General features: G+C 36.4%; 2 protein-coding genes across 6 annotated transcripts in view; one reads left to right on the top strand and one right to left on the bottom strand.

Annotated features, from left to right (window-relative positions):
• Positions 1-8,474, bottom strand: part of ash1 (histone-lysine N-methyltransferase ash1) — a 58,405-nt gene extending 49,931 nt beyond the window's left edge. For 3 of the 5 annotated variants that reach the window (XM_089736522.1, XM_089736526.1, XM_089736525.1), the window contains exons 1-4: positions 8,318-8,459; positions 7,845-7,941; positions 7,478-7,545; positions 6,187-6,729 (exon numbers count right to left, since the gene is read on the bottom strand). In XM_089736522.1, the coding sequence (XP_089592648.1) occupies positions 6,187-6,729; positions 7,478-7,543 (609 nt within the window). In that variant the 5' untranslated portion in view covers positions 7,544-7,545; positions 7,845-7,941; positions 8,318-8,459. Of the gene's footprint in view, positions 1-6,186; positions 6,730-7,477; positions 7,546-7,844; positions 7,942-7,998; positions 8,034-8,317 lie in introns of those variants that run through there. The other 2 variants (XM_089736523.1, XM_089736524.1) reach the window with 2 other exon arrangements.
• A 4,612-nt stretch (positions 8,475-13,086) lies between these two features.
• On the top strand, positions 13,087-18,181 carry Dtwd2 (DTW domain containing 2). The gene is made up of 3 exons (XM_028187666.2): positions 13,087-13,337; positions 13,838-13,938; positions 14,154-18,181. Exons 2-3 carry the CDS (start codon positions 13,847-13,849, stop codon positions 14,824-14,826), a joined length of 765 nt encoding a protein of 254 aa, XP_028043467.2. The 5' UTR covers positions 13,087-13,337; positions 13,838-13,846; the 3' UTR covers positions 14,827-18,181.
• The last annotated feature ends 1,308 nt before the right edge of the window (positions 18,182-19,489 follow it).

Raw genomic sequence — 19,489 nt, 5'->3', positions numbered from 1 at the left:
AACGCAATTCATAATTCGTTACCATTTACATTGTATTTGCAAATCATATATGGAGCACTGTGTCATAATAGTTTAACATGCGAGTAGTAGTATCACGAGATGAATACGTTTTCAATATGTTAATTCCTTTAATTCAATCACGAGCGAGAGAATTGAATAATAATAATAATAAAGGGCAATTTCAAATAGTAAGATAATGCAATTGTATGAATGCAATCCAATTAGGTCGAGTATATAAACGCTGCCGCAACTTTCTCCTCGCTGAACATAAATAACAAATGTTCGTGGAGAGGCTACACCGCAAAAGTAAAGAGACAATCAATCATTCTAATGGCGAATAACCGTTGTGCCGCCTACAAACAGTATTGTTGAGCTGCAAGAATCAGTTTTGTTTTCAATCCGTTTCACGTCATTATTTTCGGAATGAAAAATATCGTGCAGCCTATATGTGTATTAATTATGACGCTCTACCAATCTACCAACGTGTGTGAGGTATTTCATGACGATTTTTCAAGGCAATTTGATTTTTATAATTGATAAAACTTTAATCGAGCCAAAGTATGTGAAGCATATGATTTTGATAACATTTTATTTATTGTGATAGTACAAATATTGCATTGCCTATTTTATTTTAATATTATGCAGTACCAAAGTACTCAAAGTATCGGTTATATGAAACATATGTATTAGTAGAAAAATTAGAGATCAGACTATTATTCACTGATATACGTTTTCCGATCGAAGAGATATTTTTATTCGGTGTCCGAGTTATTCTTATCTGCGATGTGTTTCCGATGCCCATAGCACACTAATTAACCTTAGCGTTTTTATTACGATAATAAGCAGAGGAATCAACGACGTCACCAAATGGTTTTTTGATTACCGTCGTCCGTATACTAGCAATAAGCAATATAAGGGGTATACCCAAGACCCTGACTACTGCAGAAGACCCTTACAAATCTCGTTTGAAGCACACATCGCTCACAAGGAACAAGGAGCCACGGTTACGCGTCTTTGACCACATCTAATCGCTATTAAATCTCCGTAAGCGATCCGTAATAAAAGTACCGTCACTTCAATCACCCTGTCTTTTCAATTCAGCAATACATTCGGGCCTTACAATCTGAACGATAGGATAGTCATATAGGCGCATGGAGGAATTTGCTTCGTGATGTTTATGATCCGCCAGATGAATCGTAGGGCGTCTCCCCACCAGATGTAATCAATAATAATAAAAAGACACGTGAAAAAGGCCGGAACCCTCAGTATTAAACTAAACAATCCTAGAACAATGACAGCCGCTATACTACAACTATTCTTCGCCTTTTTATAAGTTTTTGTTCGTCAAATTACAATCCGACAGAACTAATAGATATATATACTACTACATTTAAAAAAAAATACATTATCCTTGACCCCATACTTCTGTAGTACAGCGAAAAATTCAAACTATTATTTGGACACGTGCCATGACATTCTAGACATTTTGATGACGACGATGAAAATCACACAAAATCGATATAAAAACTATCTACGTATTTTGATAAAATCGGATAAAACGTCACATAACTAATTCCCATACACAAGATCGAAAAAAAAAAGTTTTTAAACACAGAGGTCGCATCAAATGATACATCTGCGCGTTGTTGGCATTGATACAATTAATAAATTATGGGGAATCTGTACTCGACAGAACGGTAGCTCTTATTACATCCGAAGGGTATGTGGTAAATATGAATAAAAGGGGCTTTGGGGTATAAAAAAACTGGATCAGATTAAAACGATACAAAGTTATGGATTCTTTTGAAAAGGACAACACTCGTTCAGTGATCCCTCCTAACGTAACTAGTTTGTGAACACCTATGGTTTCACTGTTATCGTGAATTGTGATGACAAGTTCAACGTTTATAAGGGGACAAAATATGTTGTTCAATTTCTCGCTGTTTAAGAAACAAATGCATGATGATCTGTGTATATATTCGTTTAATAAGTCTCGTATATCGCCTTTGATATCAAGTATATTATAATATCATCTCAGGGCACAGACCGTTCATTAATGCCAAATTTCTTTTCAAATCAGATGATTACAAAATTAATATGCCCTAACGATTCCAATCCGAAAGTAGGATAGATTCAGCGAAACACTGCTCTTGCTAGGGCAGATAAGCAATGTTTTTTTTTACTGAATAAATGGGTGGACGAGCTCACAGCCCATCTGGCGTTAAGTGGTTACCGGAGCCCATAGACATTTAAAACGTAAATACCGCCACCCACCTTGAGATATGAGTTCTAAGGTCTCAGTATAGTTACAACGGCTGCCCACCCTTCAAACCGAAACGCATTACTGTTTCACGGCAGAAATAGGCAGGATGGTGGTACCTACTCGTGCGGATCACAAGAGGTCCCACCACCAGTAATTACGCAAATTATAATTTTGCGTGTTTGATTTTTATTACACGATGTTGTTCCTTCACCGTGGAAGTCAATCGTAAACATTTGTTAAGTACGTATTTCATTAGAAATAATAGTACCCGGCTGGGATTCGAACACCGGTGCATCGCTCAACACGAATGCACCGGACGTCTTATCCTTTAGGCCACGACTACTTCCTGTGTGTCTCTGAATGTCTCTCAGGGTAAAACCCGTGAGCGCGCCTACAAACACGGTAAGAATAGCCCCTCGTGGCTACTGGTAATTAGATAGGCAAAAATCATCTAATGAATAAGAAAGTTTGCCTATTACCTAAGATCGGAGCTATTAGAAAGAAATAGCGATTGCTTATATTTTCGTGCAAACGACGGACAGGTGTACTTTCATTATTTTTTTAAAGAATATGACCGAAAATGACTTCTTTAGTACGATACAGGGCTTATGAAAATATATTGTCGTCACAGTCACATGCTTCAACAGTTTTTGTTAAATATGAATTAGCATACGTGTGGGTAGAAGTACGAAAAACATAAAAGCAGTTAAAAAGTTTGTAAAATTAAAGAGCTACTTAGCTTTTTTTTGCGAGTTCGATTTTTATTACACGATTCACATAATATTCACTGTAAAAGTCAATCTTGAACATTTGTTAAGTACGTATTTTATTAGAAAAATTGGTACCCGCCAACGGGATTCGAACATCGGTACATCGCTCGATACGAATGCACCGGACGTGTTATCCTTTAGGCCACGACAACTTCACCAAATCTAAACAACCGTCTATCAGTAAGTAGAACTAAATAGGTAATCTTAAACGCATTCAGCTACTTGTTGCATAAACGTTTCACACAAAAGAACGGTTCACACGGGATCAGGGTATTTGATACCCATCAAACACTAGTTATCTTTGGTTGATATGAAAATGATCAGTAAAATATTGATTCTCGTTTTAACTGAGTTCAAAACAGAAGACAGTTCTGTATTTGACTGTACTTTATCATGTATTTGGGCTAATTCAGTGATTCTCAACCACTGTTCCGCGGAGGCTCGTGGAACTAGCGCCATCTAGTTTAAACTTTACAATTGAGACTTCCAGCTCATATCTTAAAAAAATAAATGGGTTTTGGCATAATGTAATTCCGATAAACTCCCATAAAATTTGAAAACCAGTTTGTTGTGAGCGTGAGCTCAGATGTATTTAAACAAGTTTAGCAATAAAACAATGGCACTGTATAGTTTGAGTTAGTTCAATACAGCACTTTCTAAGAAGCCCCATTTTACAGAATTGGCAAGTTAAACTGAATTTTTTTTTTTTTTTTTTATTGCTTAGATGGGTGGACGAGCTCACAGCCCACCTGGTGTTAAGTGGTTACTGGAGTCCATAGACATCTACAACGTAAATGCGCCACCCACCTTGTACATAATGTACATAAATATCATTAATAATAACGCTATTTTTTATATTCGCGTGTTTGATTTTTAATGGACGATACTATTCCACACTTTTCACTCGCTACCCCGTTACATTTGGTTTGTTCTGAATTTCTGACCATTTTCTATTTAATTAATGGATAATTTCTTTTATGATTGGTTGAGGTTTATAGGGATTAGACACTGTTATCCCTTACTTGCCCATATTTCCTTTAATCCTGCTTTAAAATATAAAAAAGTAAATGAAAAATGTAGGTAGTAAAACAAGTAACTTCTCTCTGCAAAAAAAAAAATCTATGGCTACTCTTGTATGTTTAGCAGAATATAGGTTATGCTTGACTTTAACAATGGGCCAAATATCGTCAATCACTGTTAACTATGGTTTGACTGTGATCTTAACAGTTAACACTAACTAATTATTTAATATTAAAAGCTTACAAAAAGTTAAACAGCCCATCATAACTACAGGATATAAGTAACATGCAGAATTCCCCCATCTCTTCCCATGGGTGTCATAAAAATCGAATTTGGAAATCATCAGACAATATAAAGCAAGGTTCTCTGATTATTGTACCAGATTACTGCGATTGCCAGTTGACATTTACTAGTGATGTTGTAACCCTGCACAGATTATACCAAAGCCTTTCTTAATTCTGCTGCGAACCAATCATGCTTTCCGGTTTGAAGGGTGGGGTAGTTATATAATGCAAGGTGGATGGTGGTATATGGTGGGTAATTCTTACACAGACTATGAGCTCTTTCACTCATCTACACAATAATTATTACAATTCATAGCAACACCAACAACATTATTACAATAAATTTACAGCTCATTTTTATCTTCCTAATGGTGACATCTTGTGTTCATTAGCAATGATAGTCACAACCAATCTCCTGCATACTGCTGACCTTTTAAAGCCTAATTTGATGCAGGACTGGGCATAACACCCAGGAATAATGAGGATTTCAGCATACAGCCAAATAATTGGCAAAAATGATCAGGTGTGATGACAGAAGAACATGACAGGATCATCTCCAACAATTTCTCAAAGTTCATGTTAACTGTCATTGTTAGGCAGGAGTTTAGACTTGGGACTTGAATTCAAATAATTTTCTTTCTATTTAATTCCAAATTAAGTTTATTCATCCATTTGCAATATTAATTTTGTTTTTCTGTTATCACCATCTTTACATTTGTATAAAATCACTACTTATATTCAATACTTTGGACATGCTACTTTATTTTTTATTTATTTATTACACTTCATGTAAAATTTACATTGGCAGACTTAATGCCTAAGGCATTCTCTACCATTCAACCAAAGGTAGTGCAGAGTGGATAGTGGTAGGTGCAATGAAATTTATATTAAGTTACAAAAAGTATATACATACATACATACATATAATAGTTTAAATAGTATTAAAAGGAATATATTAATAAATTTCCTTAACAAATAACTTCATCTTAATAAGTTCATGATGATTCCGCTAACTTTTCCAACAACATTTACTGGGACATCTACAGTAATGCATCACATTAACAGAGTACATAAGTCATGTAGTCATGAAATGTAATTTCCCAATTCCCCAGTTTCCAATTGGCATAATTTAAATACTACAAATGAAATAAACATGAGATTTTTACAAATGCTCTAAATACGTAAACAAGTCTTTTGACTAGAGAGCTTCGTTGTGCTTCTCTATAAACAGGATCCAAAAAAATGTTCATCATTAGCTTTTTAGAGGTTAAAAAAAGTAAATAGTTATTGAATAGTTAATTAATAAATTGAAAAAGTGTGACTCTTAAACTACCTTAAATTTTATGAGATTCAGTAAGAGCAAAATATTGTAATGCACTAATCGACTGAAATCACAAATTTAAAATATACAATTAAGTTTACTTTTACTGGTGGTAGGACCTCTTGTGAGTTCGCACGGGTAGGTACCACCACCCTGCATATTTCTGCCGTGAAGCAGTAATGCGTTTCGGTTTGAAGGGTGAGGCAGCCGTTGTAACTATACTTGAGACCTTATAACATATCTCAAGGTAGGTGGCGCATTTACGTTGTAGATGTCTATGGGCTTCAGTAACCATTTGACACCAGGCGGGCTGTGAGCTCGTCCACCCATCTAAGCAATAAAAAAAAAAAGTTGATAGTCTATTTTTTATGAATTTGCTAATTTCAAAAGCTTATACTCTTTGTAATTAAAAAAATCATCATCCGCACATTATTTTACTGTCTATGTTTTGATGAGCTTTTACTACCAGGAAGTTAGTTTGCTTTTCTGATTACTAATTACTATGCAATTCATTATAAAAAATCTTACCTTGGTTCTTGGTCTCCCTCTCCCCCTCTTTACAACAGCATCATTTGAATCTTCACTTTTAGTCTTTTTAACTACATTATTACTTTTGGCACTTTTTTCTTTACATTTCAATGCATCTTTACTGTCATCACTAGCTTTATCATTGTCACTATCACTCCTAGACTTCAATTGTGACTTTGATGGAGAACATTTAGAAGGTAAAGCTTTAGAGACTGCCTTCAATGGTATATCATCATCACTTGACGAATCTGATGAACATTTACTGCATGAATCTGAACTAGAACTAGTTTCTGATAGTTGAGATTTCTTTTTGACTGCTGTGGTTCGCTCTTTAACAGGAGTACTAGTAGTCGAGTTTGTTTTCTTTTTTACAGTTGGTTTGGCAGCCTTCTTGGGTAAAACTTTTCTAGGTGGTATGGCTGCTATTTTCAGTTTTAAGCCAGTATCACAAGATGTGACTGAAAAGTGTGGTTTCCTAGCCAAACTCTGTTTAGCATTCGAACACTTCCAGTCACTGCCTGATGATTCAGTAGAGACACTATTCTGTAAAACAATAATTAAATTTCATAATTGTTGTGAGATCAGAATATTTTAATTATAAGACTATCCATAAGAAAAAACAGGTATATGATGCGGTTTATTCATGCTACTGTTAGTACTACCCATCATATAGCTATCCATGTTGGTATATTATTCTTTGTCGTATCAATCTTGTCGCAGTGGTCATCACTCAGTACCTATCATTGCTGTGTTCAGATGTTATGTACCTCATGAGTAATCACCACTTCTCTGGGTTATATACCATTACTACATTATTATTAGTAGTAATATACTACTACTATCCCTAGTAGTATATCACTGGTATGAGGATTTCCTAATTTACTTTCTAACCTAATTCTGCATTTCTTATCTAATCTGTTGGTAAGGTGCACTGTATTCTAGGACAGGTGGGTACTGGATATTTCAGCAAAATACTTATGCCTAGTTTGTCATTAGAACAACATATAATCAATACAACTGTAAGGCAATTAACACTTTAGCCTCATGCCTCAAGATGTACATGGGCAGTCAAGGCGATATCTATGGGTTCAGGTAACCATTTATCATCATCACTTAACTTGTAAACTTAATATAGTTTAACTTTTGAATATACTTTTATAAATTTACCAAACTTCCAAAAGAACTCCAAATATAATACTGACTTTTTAAGTCAGAGAGAACCAGAACAAAAAAAATATGTTTTGCACTTTCAACTTTAGGAATCAACAAAATTTTTATGTACAATACTAACCTCTGATTCACTATTAGAATCAGTTTCACCGCTTGAATTCTGGTTTTTTGGTAAGTCTGTGCTCATTTCTGTAAATAAATAATTTATTATTAAATACTCACCCAAAATAACTAATACAAAATATAAATAAACACTGAGTTTTATGAGCCAACCTTGAAATTGATGCAAGTAGAAATATAATACTGTAATTAAGTTTTTGTTAATGTTTAAAGCTATGTTACGTGTTTATCAAGCACTATAGGCCTTATTCTAGTTTTACTATTAGAACTTAATAATCGGTCTCTCTGACATAAATATGTTGTACAAAACATGTTGTATGTAATGTTTTTTTTTTTTCAAATTTAGTCTATATGCGTGAAGTACTTACTTCAAGGTTGGTCAAGATGTTTCCAAATACGATAGCATGAATCCCCTCATTTCAATCAAAACTCCGTAATGGTACAGTTATCTAAAAAGTAAAATAGCTGTAAGCAAAATTATTATACAGCATTACTTATTTACGCCTTATTACGAATATTTACTGTAAATATTGAATTTCTTTACAGCCTAATTTGTAAGAATGACAGTTCTGACGACACTTGAAGGTCCACTTTTAAACGCAATGAAATTGAGCGCTATCGGTAAACCAATAGAAACATTAACTGAAATACAATTAGATATTTTAGAAATTGTTCTTCCTTCGTGTAAGACCCGTCATATTAGGCATGCATAACGGTCTTTTAGGGCATTGGCGCCAAGTGCATACGTTTACGATTCTAATTTATATAGAGAAACTCATAACATCACTATAGAAACTAAACATAAATTGATTAATATACCGAATGAAAGTATCTTACGAACCACAAAAATAAACTCCATCAAGAAATTAAACAAAACAATCCGAAAACAAGAATTACTTCACAGTATAGCATAACTTGGCCTCCATGTTTACAAATCACTTCGTATAAAAATTGGACACCATACGTAAAGTACATAGGTAGGTATACCTATGCTATGGTAAAACCATTATCCACCAACCTCATGCAAACTTACTAGAGATACCGGTAAAACGGGGTGATTAGGGACAAATTCCAACTTGATGAACAATTTTAAGGTTGTTGTTGATGTTTAAAATGCTATATCAGGATTAAAATGATTGAGCCTTGGGGTTATCTTTGTTATCCAGTTTAAGCAAAAAAAGCAAAAATAGGTGCTATCCCTATTTACTCAGAAATTGCGGTTATTAGGGACGAAATTAGTGTATTGTACGAATGTTCGCGCGCATGTGAGTGGCCGTCATACATTCATTCGCAAACTTAGCGGCTACGGCTGTGCAAATGGGGTTCGCTATTCAATTTGCGAACTCGTTTGCGCGTCCGCCTACACTTATTTACGAATATCTCACGAATTTCTCTTCTTTTTTAATTCGTCAATAGAACATTGAAGAGAAAAAGAGTTTTTAACTCTTTCCCAGGCGTCATTAAGGGCCATTCTGTTTTTATGGGATTTCTTTTGAGGGTCCCATATGGTCGATTCATTTTGCAGGAGTTCAATGAACTCCATCACCTTGGTGTTGTTCCAATCCATGATGAAGGTACGCTATACAGTAGATGTCACGAACTATGAAAATGGCGAAACGTCCGTTACCTTCGCAATCGTGGGCACAACTGGTCACACGAATGTGTGGGAGACTACGTGAGTGACCGGTATTAGTAGAGAAATTAGCTAGGGCTGGCACACCTTGGTTTTAATTAATTAATTTATTTAGTTGCACCAACAAAGTGATCATCAATAATAAACATTGAAAAACTGACAAAAGTACATGGCAGATGGCATGAATTATAGGAGCAATCGACAGTGCATTGACAAAAAAAAATAAAAAATATATAACTAAAACTTGATTTCATCTAATTAATTAATTCTAAATTACTCGTATGTGATTAATTTATATTTACTTGGGAAATTATCCGCGATAGATTTTTCCTGTAAGTTGTGAGACAATTAGAAAAAACATCTATTTCATCACTTAAAATTAGTTCAGCGCAAACGGACAATTCCAACTGAACATTGACGGAGACTGCGCTACCGTGAACATTATCGTAGTCCCAAAGAATTCTGTTTAAGGGAGAGTAAGCACCTAAATTCGAACGAGCGGGCTTTCTTATAAGCGGTTTATATTTCTTCGTTCTTAATAAGTACTTAGGGGCTTATATGTTTATCTGTGTTCTTAACCCAGATTAGGTGTGTCCGTTATTCCATGAATTAATCAGGTAGATACCCCCACTCTGAACAAATAATAATATATTTTATTATGTATTGAGACCACCTTGAGATTTCATCGTTCTTGTTACATGTCTGTGCAACACCGACTTACTTATGTTAAATTGCTTAGCTATTTCAACTAAAGACTTATTCCTAATTTCATAGGCTTCTATTACTGTTTTTAATATTAAGGGATTATATCTCTTTTAAGGATTTGCACTCTTTGATACGTACACGCGAGGCATATATAAAAATAGAAAACAACATGTAACTGATACATAATACAAATATTTTCCAAACAATAAAATAACACTGCATTGATCATTTTGAATAAAAGTTCTAGACAAAAACATTCAGTTCTAGACAAAAGCAAAGTTTTTAACACTAAAATAATTACCATCACAAGAAGTTCATTTGAAATGCGATTTTTTATAACTTAGCAACTATTATCATGCGTATTCAGAGTTGTTTTGTGAACTTTCAACGTTCTACTATTACACTACAAAAATGGAAGATTTTGCAACGATTAAAAAACTAACATTGAGCGTCGAAAGATTTTCCTGGTTTTTTTTTTTCCTACCTAAGCTAGCCCTGGTGGCTATTTCAGCGTAACCTTAACTATAGTAGGTGAGCTCACGGGGCTCAACCTGATGACGTTGCTAACACGAACCCTAGCAAGACCGTGCTTCGCAGAATCTACCACCAGATCGGAAACGCGATCCACTGAGAAGATCCGGCGAGAAACTCAGTGGGCTGTGTCTGAGAGTTAATTTATTCGTCGAGCCCTTCGTCGCAAGCGACGGGTTCGACGAGAACGGTGACCGGTGCTTGAAGTACCTAAAAGCACCGTTAGTGGATCGGGAGGATCCGAGATGACGTGTTTTGGGCGACGTCGACTGCTTTCCATTCGGTCCGCAGGATCGGGAATGTAGTTACCGGCGGCCACGATGAGAGGGTTCTCGTGTCGTGCCGCTTTATCGAAGTGGCGCATCGACGCCGACTGTAGATACTTACTGATGGACTCTAAGTCCAGGTCGTCATGGAGGTCGACGTTCCTGACGAACCACGGGGCTCCGACGGCTATCCTGCAAAAACGGGATTGAATAATTTGGAATGACTTTAAGTGAGTGCGGGCCGCGTGAGCAAACACTACACTTGCATAGGTCATGACGGGGCGTATGCAAGTTTTGTAGAGTGTCACCTTATTTCTAAGGGACATTTTACTTCGCCTACATATCATCGGGTAGAGACGTCCTAGTATGAAGGCGGCACGGTCGCGTACCGTCTTGATGTGCGGGCGGAATGTCATCCTACTGTCGAGGGTGACGCCTAAATATTTGACCTTCGGGGCCCACGGTATGGGCTGGTCGAACATCGTGATTGGGCGAATGGCGGGGGCGGAGGTGTTGACGCGCCTAGTTGGGAGGGGGATGCTCAGCGTGGTGTTCGGAGGGCGACCCCTTTTGAAGAGCACCACTGTGCTTTTCGCGGGGTTGATGTCGATGCGCCACTTCCGGAACCACTGTCCCATGGTGGTAGCTGTCATCTGAAGTCGTCAATGAAGCAACGCCTTCTTCCTACACGAGTAGTAGATGGCGGTGTCATCGGCCAAGAGCGCCAGATGGGTCTCCGGAGACCGGGGTATATCATTGATATACAAACTAAATAGTAACAGGGAGAGGGCGGAGCCTTGCGGGACTCCAGCTGTGACGTGACGGGGCCGGGAACGCGTTCCCTCGACTCGATATCGGAACGAACGATTCAACAAGTAGTCTCGTATGATGAGCACGAGTCTGTCTGGCACTCCCATGTTATACAGTTTGTATATCAAACCGTTGTGCCAGACTTTGTCGAACGCCTTCGCTATATCGAAGAAGAGGGCTCCTGTCGGAATGGTTTTCCTGGTTTTTACCCCATTTACCTCTCAATCCCTAATCACCCCATTTTACGGTATACCTACTATTTACGTACCCACAAACCGTAGGGATTGCATTAGTGTGGTAATCTATGGTTTATACTATCCTGGCTACACAGGCTATTACGTAAATCTATTTTCTATAAAAAAAGAAATACATTAAGCACACCATCGATTTGGTAACTAAAGATTTGGTTCGAGATATTACTAAATAACAAAATAAACCTTTTTTCGGGCCGGGGGCCCATCCTCCTAGGAGGTCCCCGCGCCCAGGAGGCGCACGAGGTATGTGCGACTTGACGATCTGCAGATGTTGCGAGCAGATTACGGGCCCAACGATATTTTTAGAGCCCTACCGCACCAAAGTACTCCCCTGCACTACACCCAACGTCTGATCTCCGCCCGGGGTCAGAATCCTGTCAGAGTAAGGGGGTTTCCGCAGTAAACACTACAACCAGACTCGCGGCGACATCCCAAGGATGCCCGCCCTAAAAATGTCAATGTTAAATGGTCAAGTGGCTGTCACAGTTTACACAACAGCATAAGCATTACTGCGAGTGTGTACTAAGTGAGAGGTACTGGACACAAAAGAACATCTTGTGAATCTCCGACCAACCTTGGTTAATCACTCGTCCCCACTACGCCTATGTGACAACGTTCGACCTCATCGGCACAGCAGGTGGTCTTTAAGCCACAAGGTTGGAAGTTTTGTATCATCCACCGTACTCAGCAGTTTGTCGGCGAAGCCGAAAAGCCAATATCCGAGAAGCAGTAAACATGCTTTTTAAGAATTTGTTGCCTTCTATAAGATGTGCATTGAAGAATTATTACTGTGTTGGCAGATATGGCCACAGTAATAATTCTTCAATGCACATCTTATACCATGGACGCATTTTAACTAAAAAAATTAAATAATATTTAAAAAAACCTTTACTTAATCTTTCTGTCTACTAAAAGCAACCTTATTGTTGGTCCGACCAGATCTCCGAGCAAACCAGCGGACCACTTAGCGCTGCACTACACCAGGCAACTGAGCGGAACCGATGGAGGCTGGCAGTCGACAAGCTGAAACGGAGTTACGATCCTCAGCAATGAGGGAGCGATGGAGAAGAAGTAGCTATCTAAATCTAAGTGTATTATCTATGCTACGTACCTCTACAGTGTACGTAATTACCCAATGTGTTAACTATTAAGTGAATCGGCTTAAAAGACTTTGTTTCCAAGCCAGTAAAATTTATTAAAAAAAATATACTAATCTGACCACCATTTTACTGAGATTATATTTTATCCCATATAATCTAATCTCATTTCATTTAATTTTATCCCAGTTGATTAATGTCTCAAATTAATCATCTATATTTCATTTCACTCCATAATTTCATTTTTCATAGAATTAAGAATATAAATTAAAATAAGACGACTTAAAAGTCTTAGTTACCAGGTCAAAACATCCCTTTAAAAAATCTGATGTACTAGTACCTACCGTAAATGTAACTAAATATTTATTATAATGTAGAGTTCGCAATTAGTGAATTGTTTAAAAATGATTATATTACTGTAGGTGCTACGAACTATAGAAAATTTAGTACACACTGTTAATACTTCATTGTATTCATAATAAATAAATAAATAACCCCGAGGTCTACCTAAATGATTCTTCATTAATTATTAACCGCTCCTTCGTTTCAGCCTCATCAATATTAAGTACGTATATTTGTAAAATGAAAAACTCGTAATTAAATTACTTTTTTATTATTATTATAAAATAATTATTGTTAATAACATAAGTTTAATAAGTAAATATATCATTAATAACAGAATTATAACATAAAAGAATTATTGTTGTCATAAAACCTATGAAACCCACGCTTCTAACCATCTTAAGTTCTGATGGCAAGGTTTTCTGTGGGCCTGGTACTACCTGTTATTTTGCTGGCTAGCACTAAATCTCGGACACTCTTGCTGCTTTGTTAGAAATCACTTTAAATACATCAAATGCCATATCATTGAACATATTAACTTGGTACAATTTTATTCAGTTCAATAATCCACATGAAGGGATACAGTTTTCTATGAGTTAAAATAAGCCATAAAATGTTTACGAACCTGAATATTGTAATATGTAAGCTATGGCAGCTTAATTGAAAATATTGATTAAGTTGTGAAGAAGACAAAAAGTTATTACACATAAATAATCATTTCAGATGTGAACAATGTTCGAGTCAGATGAAAATGATGTATGGGAAGATCTATCAAATATTCCTGCAGATCCACCAGTTATGAGGGATTTATGTGTTAATTGCCAGTAAATATTGAAAGTAACATAATACTCATAGTCTGTTTATCCAAAGAACATAACATTAAATATTTTGAAAACAAAACTTGAAGCAAATTTAGTACCAATTAAACAGTGTTATCAATATATTATTAAATATTTTTATACATTTTATAACGGCTCAGTTATGAATCAGTTTAAAAATTAATTATTGTCTCATACAATTAGCTTATTTAATATTACAGGAGGCCGTCAGTAGTTTGTTGGTGTCTAGCACTTCCTTCTGAAAAACTATCCCCAAGAAGCACCATTATACTTCTGCAGCATCCAGCAGAAGAAAAGAGATGTCTTCGAACAGCTCCCATGCTACAATTAGGCTTAGCCTCAAACAAGTGCCTTATTTTTAAAGGGAAAAGATTTCCTTCATTGAAACATGAAAATTTAGAAAAACTTTTGACCCAACCCAACACGGTACTTTTGTATCCTAGTAAAAATGCAATTGACATTAGAAGTTTAGAATTCGTTTGCGACAATTACAATTTGGTGTTGATAGATGGAACATGGCCACAGGCAAAGGCAATCTTTGCCTCCAGTCCAATACTCCACAATTTAAGACACGTGAAATTGATGACCAGTAATACCAGTAGCTACATCATAAGAACACAACCCACAGAAGGATGTCTCAGTACTTTGGAAACAGCAGCTGAAGCACTATCTCAACTTGAAAATAACTCCATATATAGAGACCAACTTGTTCAACCACTTCATATATTGTGTAAATATCAGTTGGAAAATGGTGCTGTCACTCACCAGTCTAAAGAGTTTTTAATAAAAACAAATACATATCCCAAATTGATAGGAAAGAGATTATCAAAGTTACTTAGATCAACAAGTGATAATATTGAAGAAAAAGTATAATAGTTTTCAATTATGTTTAACGTAACTATATGCTTAAAAAAACAATTCCAATTTATTTTTAAGTAAAAACAAAGAGAATATTAAAATGTATAAGCACATATTTGGCTATGCGGTGCCAATCCTTTCCAAGTGTCTTAAAAGATGACTAAGTGATTCACCTGAAAATGGGCAGCCAGATTTTCTGAGTATTATACAATTGTACTAAAGTCAGTGATTGGCGTTTATTGATAATAGGTTGTACCGTGAACACGCATACTTAGCTTAATGGTTTCACCTATTCGATGTGTTCTACAGTTCTATAGAGAATTATTTTGTCCGTGCAGTTCGGGTCATAAAACATAGCCTAGGCCTAGGCTAGGGCGTGTGCATGTTGCGCGGGCGCAACGCCATTATCGATAAAAACAAATGAGTCATCGAAGGCAAGTACACGGCGGCGGAGCGGTATACGAAGGGTGGTAAGACATTGTTATGTTATGAGTAATTTTTTGTACCTACCTGCAAATTATAGTACATAAATGTCGAAGAGAAATGTGATTTTGTGCATTCGCTCTCTGAATTTCTTTAGTGACAATGGCTACTCCTTTGCTTTGTACCAAAACGGCAGAGTTTATTCAAATATTTTGCTTGTTAGCAAAAATATACCAGCACAAGCACGTGTGTATTAGTATTATCAACAATTTGTTAAAATTTATCACTGAAATCTATACTTCTATACTAACATTATAAAGAGGAAAGATTTGTTTGTTTGTTTGTTTCGAATAGGCTCCGAAACTACTGGACCGATTTGAAAAATTATTTTTCCATTAGAAGCCGACATTGTCCCTGATGAACATAGGCAAATTTTTTTTAATTTTTTGGTTTCATGTGTGTTTTAATGTTTCCGAAGCGAAGCGAGGGCGTGTCGCTATTGAGAATATATCCCGAAAAGTTACAAAGTGTTAATTTCTGCCGTTCTCTTTAACTTGCTGCGTCGATAAGTGGTGTAAGTGTTCGATTAGTAATTTTTCTTTCATTTTTATCACTAACCCACAAAATGACAAAACTAAATACACTATCGATAGCACTTATCGACAACAATAATGCGCACCACTGTGCCCGTCCATAAGGCTCGTGAGTGGAAGAGAGAGCGAAATACTCGCTTCACCGCTCCGATTTTTTATGACTCAAACTGCACGGACAAAATAATTTTAATATAGTTAGAAAGGAAAAACATTTAAATATATTTTTTCAAGCTGGGAACACTCAGTGGCTCACCGCCATTTTGTGTTTGTTTTAATCTGTCACTCTCAACAAGACGGTCGTGCTCTATAGTCACTACATTTCTGTTCGCTGAGTTTTTTTCACATTATCCATACGTTACGTTGTGTATTTTTTGTTCCTCCGTGTTGACTGCTGCCCAGCTCAGCTCAGCTGTCAAATATCAAAATGCCTAAAGGATCTGTTCTGAAAAGGCCGGCGAGAGAACTGGTGATCAAGGTTCGTAATTACTTTGAAGCGGAGTATCAAAATGGTGGCCCGTTATTACCACTGTCTTGTTCAAGCTTACGGTACAAGCGGCATGCCGGAAAATAAGCTTCCTACGCCGAAGAAAAAACGCCAACCACGTCGTGTGACATCGGTTGACAACTACGACGCTGACGCTATTCGCCGTCATACATATGAATATTACTTGCGCAAAGAAATTCCAACACTTAAAAAACTTGTTATTTCTTTACGTGAATGTGGTTTGTTCCATGGCCAAAAATCGTCATTAAGCTTGGTTTTCAAAGAAATTGTATTTTCTTATAAAAATTCGGACAAACGTAAAATGTAGATGGACCATCACGACGTTGCTATGGCTCGCTGCGAATTTTTGAACGAAGCCAAAAAGATATCGGATTGGTCAAATGTTATTTTCACTGACGAGACCCGGTTGAATGCAAACCACACAGTATCTAAGAACTGGACTGACGACACCGCCGCGCCGCTGCCACTAGTTCAGTGCCAATGGAAAAGGTGAACGCCTTATCATATTCCCATGCAGGGTCTACGAAAAGATTTGTTGCAGATGCTTTACTGGCCTTTAAATCCAAGAAAACAGTTGACTACCACGAAGAAATAAACGCGGAGATTTACGAAGGATGGCTTAAAGAAATGGTGCAATCTCTGGAAGAACCGTCGATAATTATTATGGACAACGCTACATATCACTCTAGACAAATTGATAAAATGCTAAAGCAGTCCAATATAAAACAAGAGATAATTGGCTGGCTGCAACAACATGGCGAAAATGTGGATTATACTTTATTAAAAGTACAATTAGTGAATATTTTAAAATCGAAAAAAAAGCCTCCCTAAAAGATATATTACCGAGGAAATAGCTCGTAATAGGTCATTGGGTTGTTCGACTTCTGTCGTATCATTGCCAGTACAATGCTATAGAACTAATATGGGTACAAATCAAAGGACACGTCGCTAGTAATAATACCCACCCTCTTTTACGGCAAACAAGATGTTAGATTTATTAAAAAATGCATGTGCAGAAGTAACCGCCGAACACTGGGAAAAAGTTGTGAGAAGAACCCAAAACATTTTAGCGTCGGATTGGGAAATTCATGTGGCATTCGATAAGAAGAACAGGAACTTATAATAAATGCTGGGGAAAGCTCATCGAGTGACAGAATCGAGTGACGTCATAAAGAATCAACATAATATAATTACATCTTGTAATTAAATGTAATATTAATATTAATAAATTTGTACAAAATTATCCGGCAATAAGTTTCTTACAATTTGTAAAAAAATATCGGGTCTGTTATCGTGTTACGTTTATCGATAGCTCCATCCCTATCAGTTTCTCCGACTCTGCTATGATCTTGAAGCGTCATATTTTTATTAAATAATGGATACCTTATGTAAAAAAGACACTCGGTCAAGTTTCCACAGAAGCTGTCATCGAGAAAATAAAGAAATGGAAATAGTATAATTGAAGATTCTGGTTTAATGAGTGTATTTGAGTTAACGTTTCCAACGAACTTCTCAAATACGTTCCATTTATAAAATATCATTGTGTGCTCTGAAATAGCACTGCTCAATATTGCCTGGCCTTCCATACAGGGAAAATATGTACCTACCTAATTTTTACAACCATTGACATAGGCAGTGAGTTGCGATACAAATGTGATTTATGGAATCTCTAAAATAATATTAGAATCTTTTATGAATGCAACTAGGGACGACGATAATATCACTATGTCATGTGCAAACGATATGTAGTTCTTATTGTAATTTTTGACCAATGATATTCGTTTGCTATACCACTGTTCAATCAAAGTATAATATAAATTTTATATTTATTAAAAAAAAATTTCTTGAATGTTTCTTTTTTAATCTCAATCTCTAATCTACCAAAATGTTTTCCACTTATTTACAGTTTATTCATAACCTTTTATCACTTTAATTTTTGTTCTTCATGCTATTTTTTATTTAAATTACTCACATCTAAGTCTAAATTCTGAAAATGTTTTCTTTGAACAAAATTATAATTTCTCGATATTAACTTTATAGTTCGTCTCAAATTGATCCTGCAGAAACTCATCATTGCATAAATTTTACGGAATATAAAATGTCACACAATGTTCAATCACCCTTGAAGAAGATAGAAAGACCATGCCTATGTTAGGTATATTCACAGTCTAATTAGAGATAACATTTCATATTCTGCTGCTTAAGAGTATGTACGAATTCCTCTAATGAACTGACTGCTTGGAATAATTTATGAAAACTATTATTTTCATATATGAAAAGTCAACGGCTTGTGGCGTGTTCAAACAGTATGATTGCGTTGCGTGTATCAGGACCAGGAAGCAATGAGTCGGCTACGATACGATGGACCTGTGTGCTTAGTGCGAGTTTTGTAACGTTCTCACGAGCGAGCCAGTTTGCTCAAATTTGTATGCAATTGGAACAGCGCCCCTAGCGGCAAACGTACTCGGTGTTATTTTGTGAGTGCGAGTTCATATTAACGTTGTGATCTCGTAACCGAGTAATTTTACCGAAATGAGTACTACGAATGACATTTGTGCGAGTGCGTGTTACAAATTAGTGGATTTTAACGTTTCGATCGAGTATTTCTTTAGTAGTTTTATTTTTCCAACTAGAGAGGCAAAAATATCATGCCATAGAGCCTAATCTTTTTTTATGAAAAATGATAATATGGAGTGAAATGGATTTGATTAATTTGAAGCATTAATCAATTGGCATGGAATGAAATGAAATGAGATCAGATAATATGGGATAAAATATAATCTCTGCAAAATGCTGATTATATACTGAGATTTTTTTCAGTGGACCTTTTCGAAGACTTCGAGAAGCTACGTCCAGCGGTTTTGTTTAATTTTTTTAAATTTTCGCACTTTCACAGATACTAAACAGTTAATAAACCCACGTTACTTTGTTATTGCACAGATGGGTGGACGAGCTCCCGGCCCACCTAATCTTAAGTGGTTACCGGAGCCCATAGACATCTACAACGCAAATGCCGCCTCCCACCTTGAGATATTAGTTCTAAGGTCTCAGTATAGTTACAACGGTTGTCCCACCCTTCAAACCGAAACGCATTACTGCTTCACGGCAAAAATAGGCAGGGTGGTGATACCTACCCGTGCGGACTCACAAGACGTCC

Source organism: Bombyx mandarina, chromosome 21, assembly GCF_030267445.1.
Source record: "Bombyx mandarina strain Sakado chromosome 21, ASM3026744v2".
In the NCBI taxonomy this organism is placed as follows: Eukaryota; Metazoa; Arthropoda; class Insecta; order Lepidoptera; family Bombycidae; genus Bombyx; species Bombyx mandarina.
The sequence above is the reverse complement of the archived record's forward strand: the minus strand, read 5'-3'. Positions and strand labels throughout refer to the sequence as shown.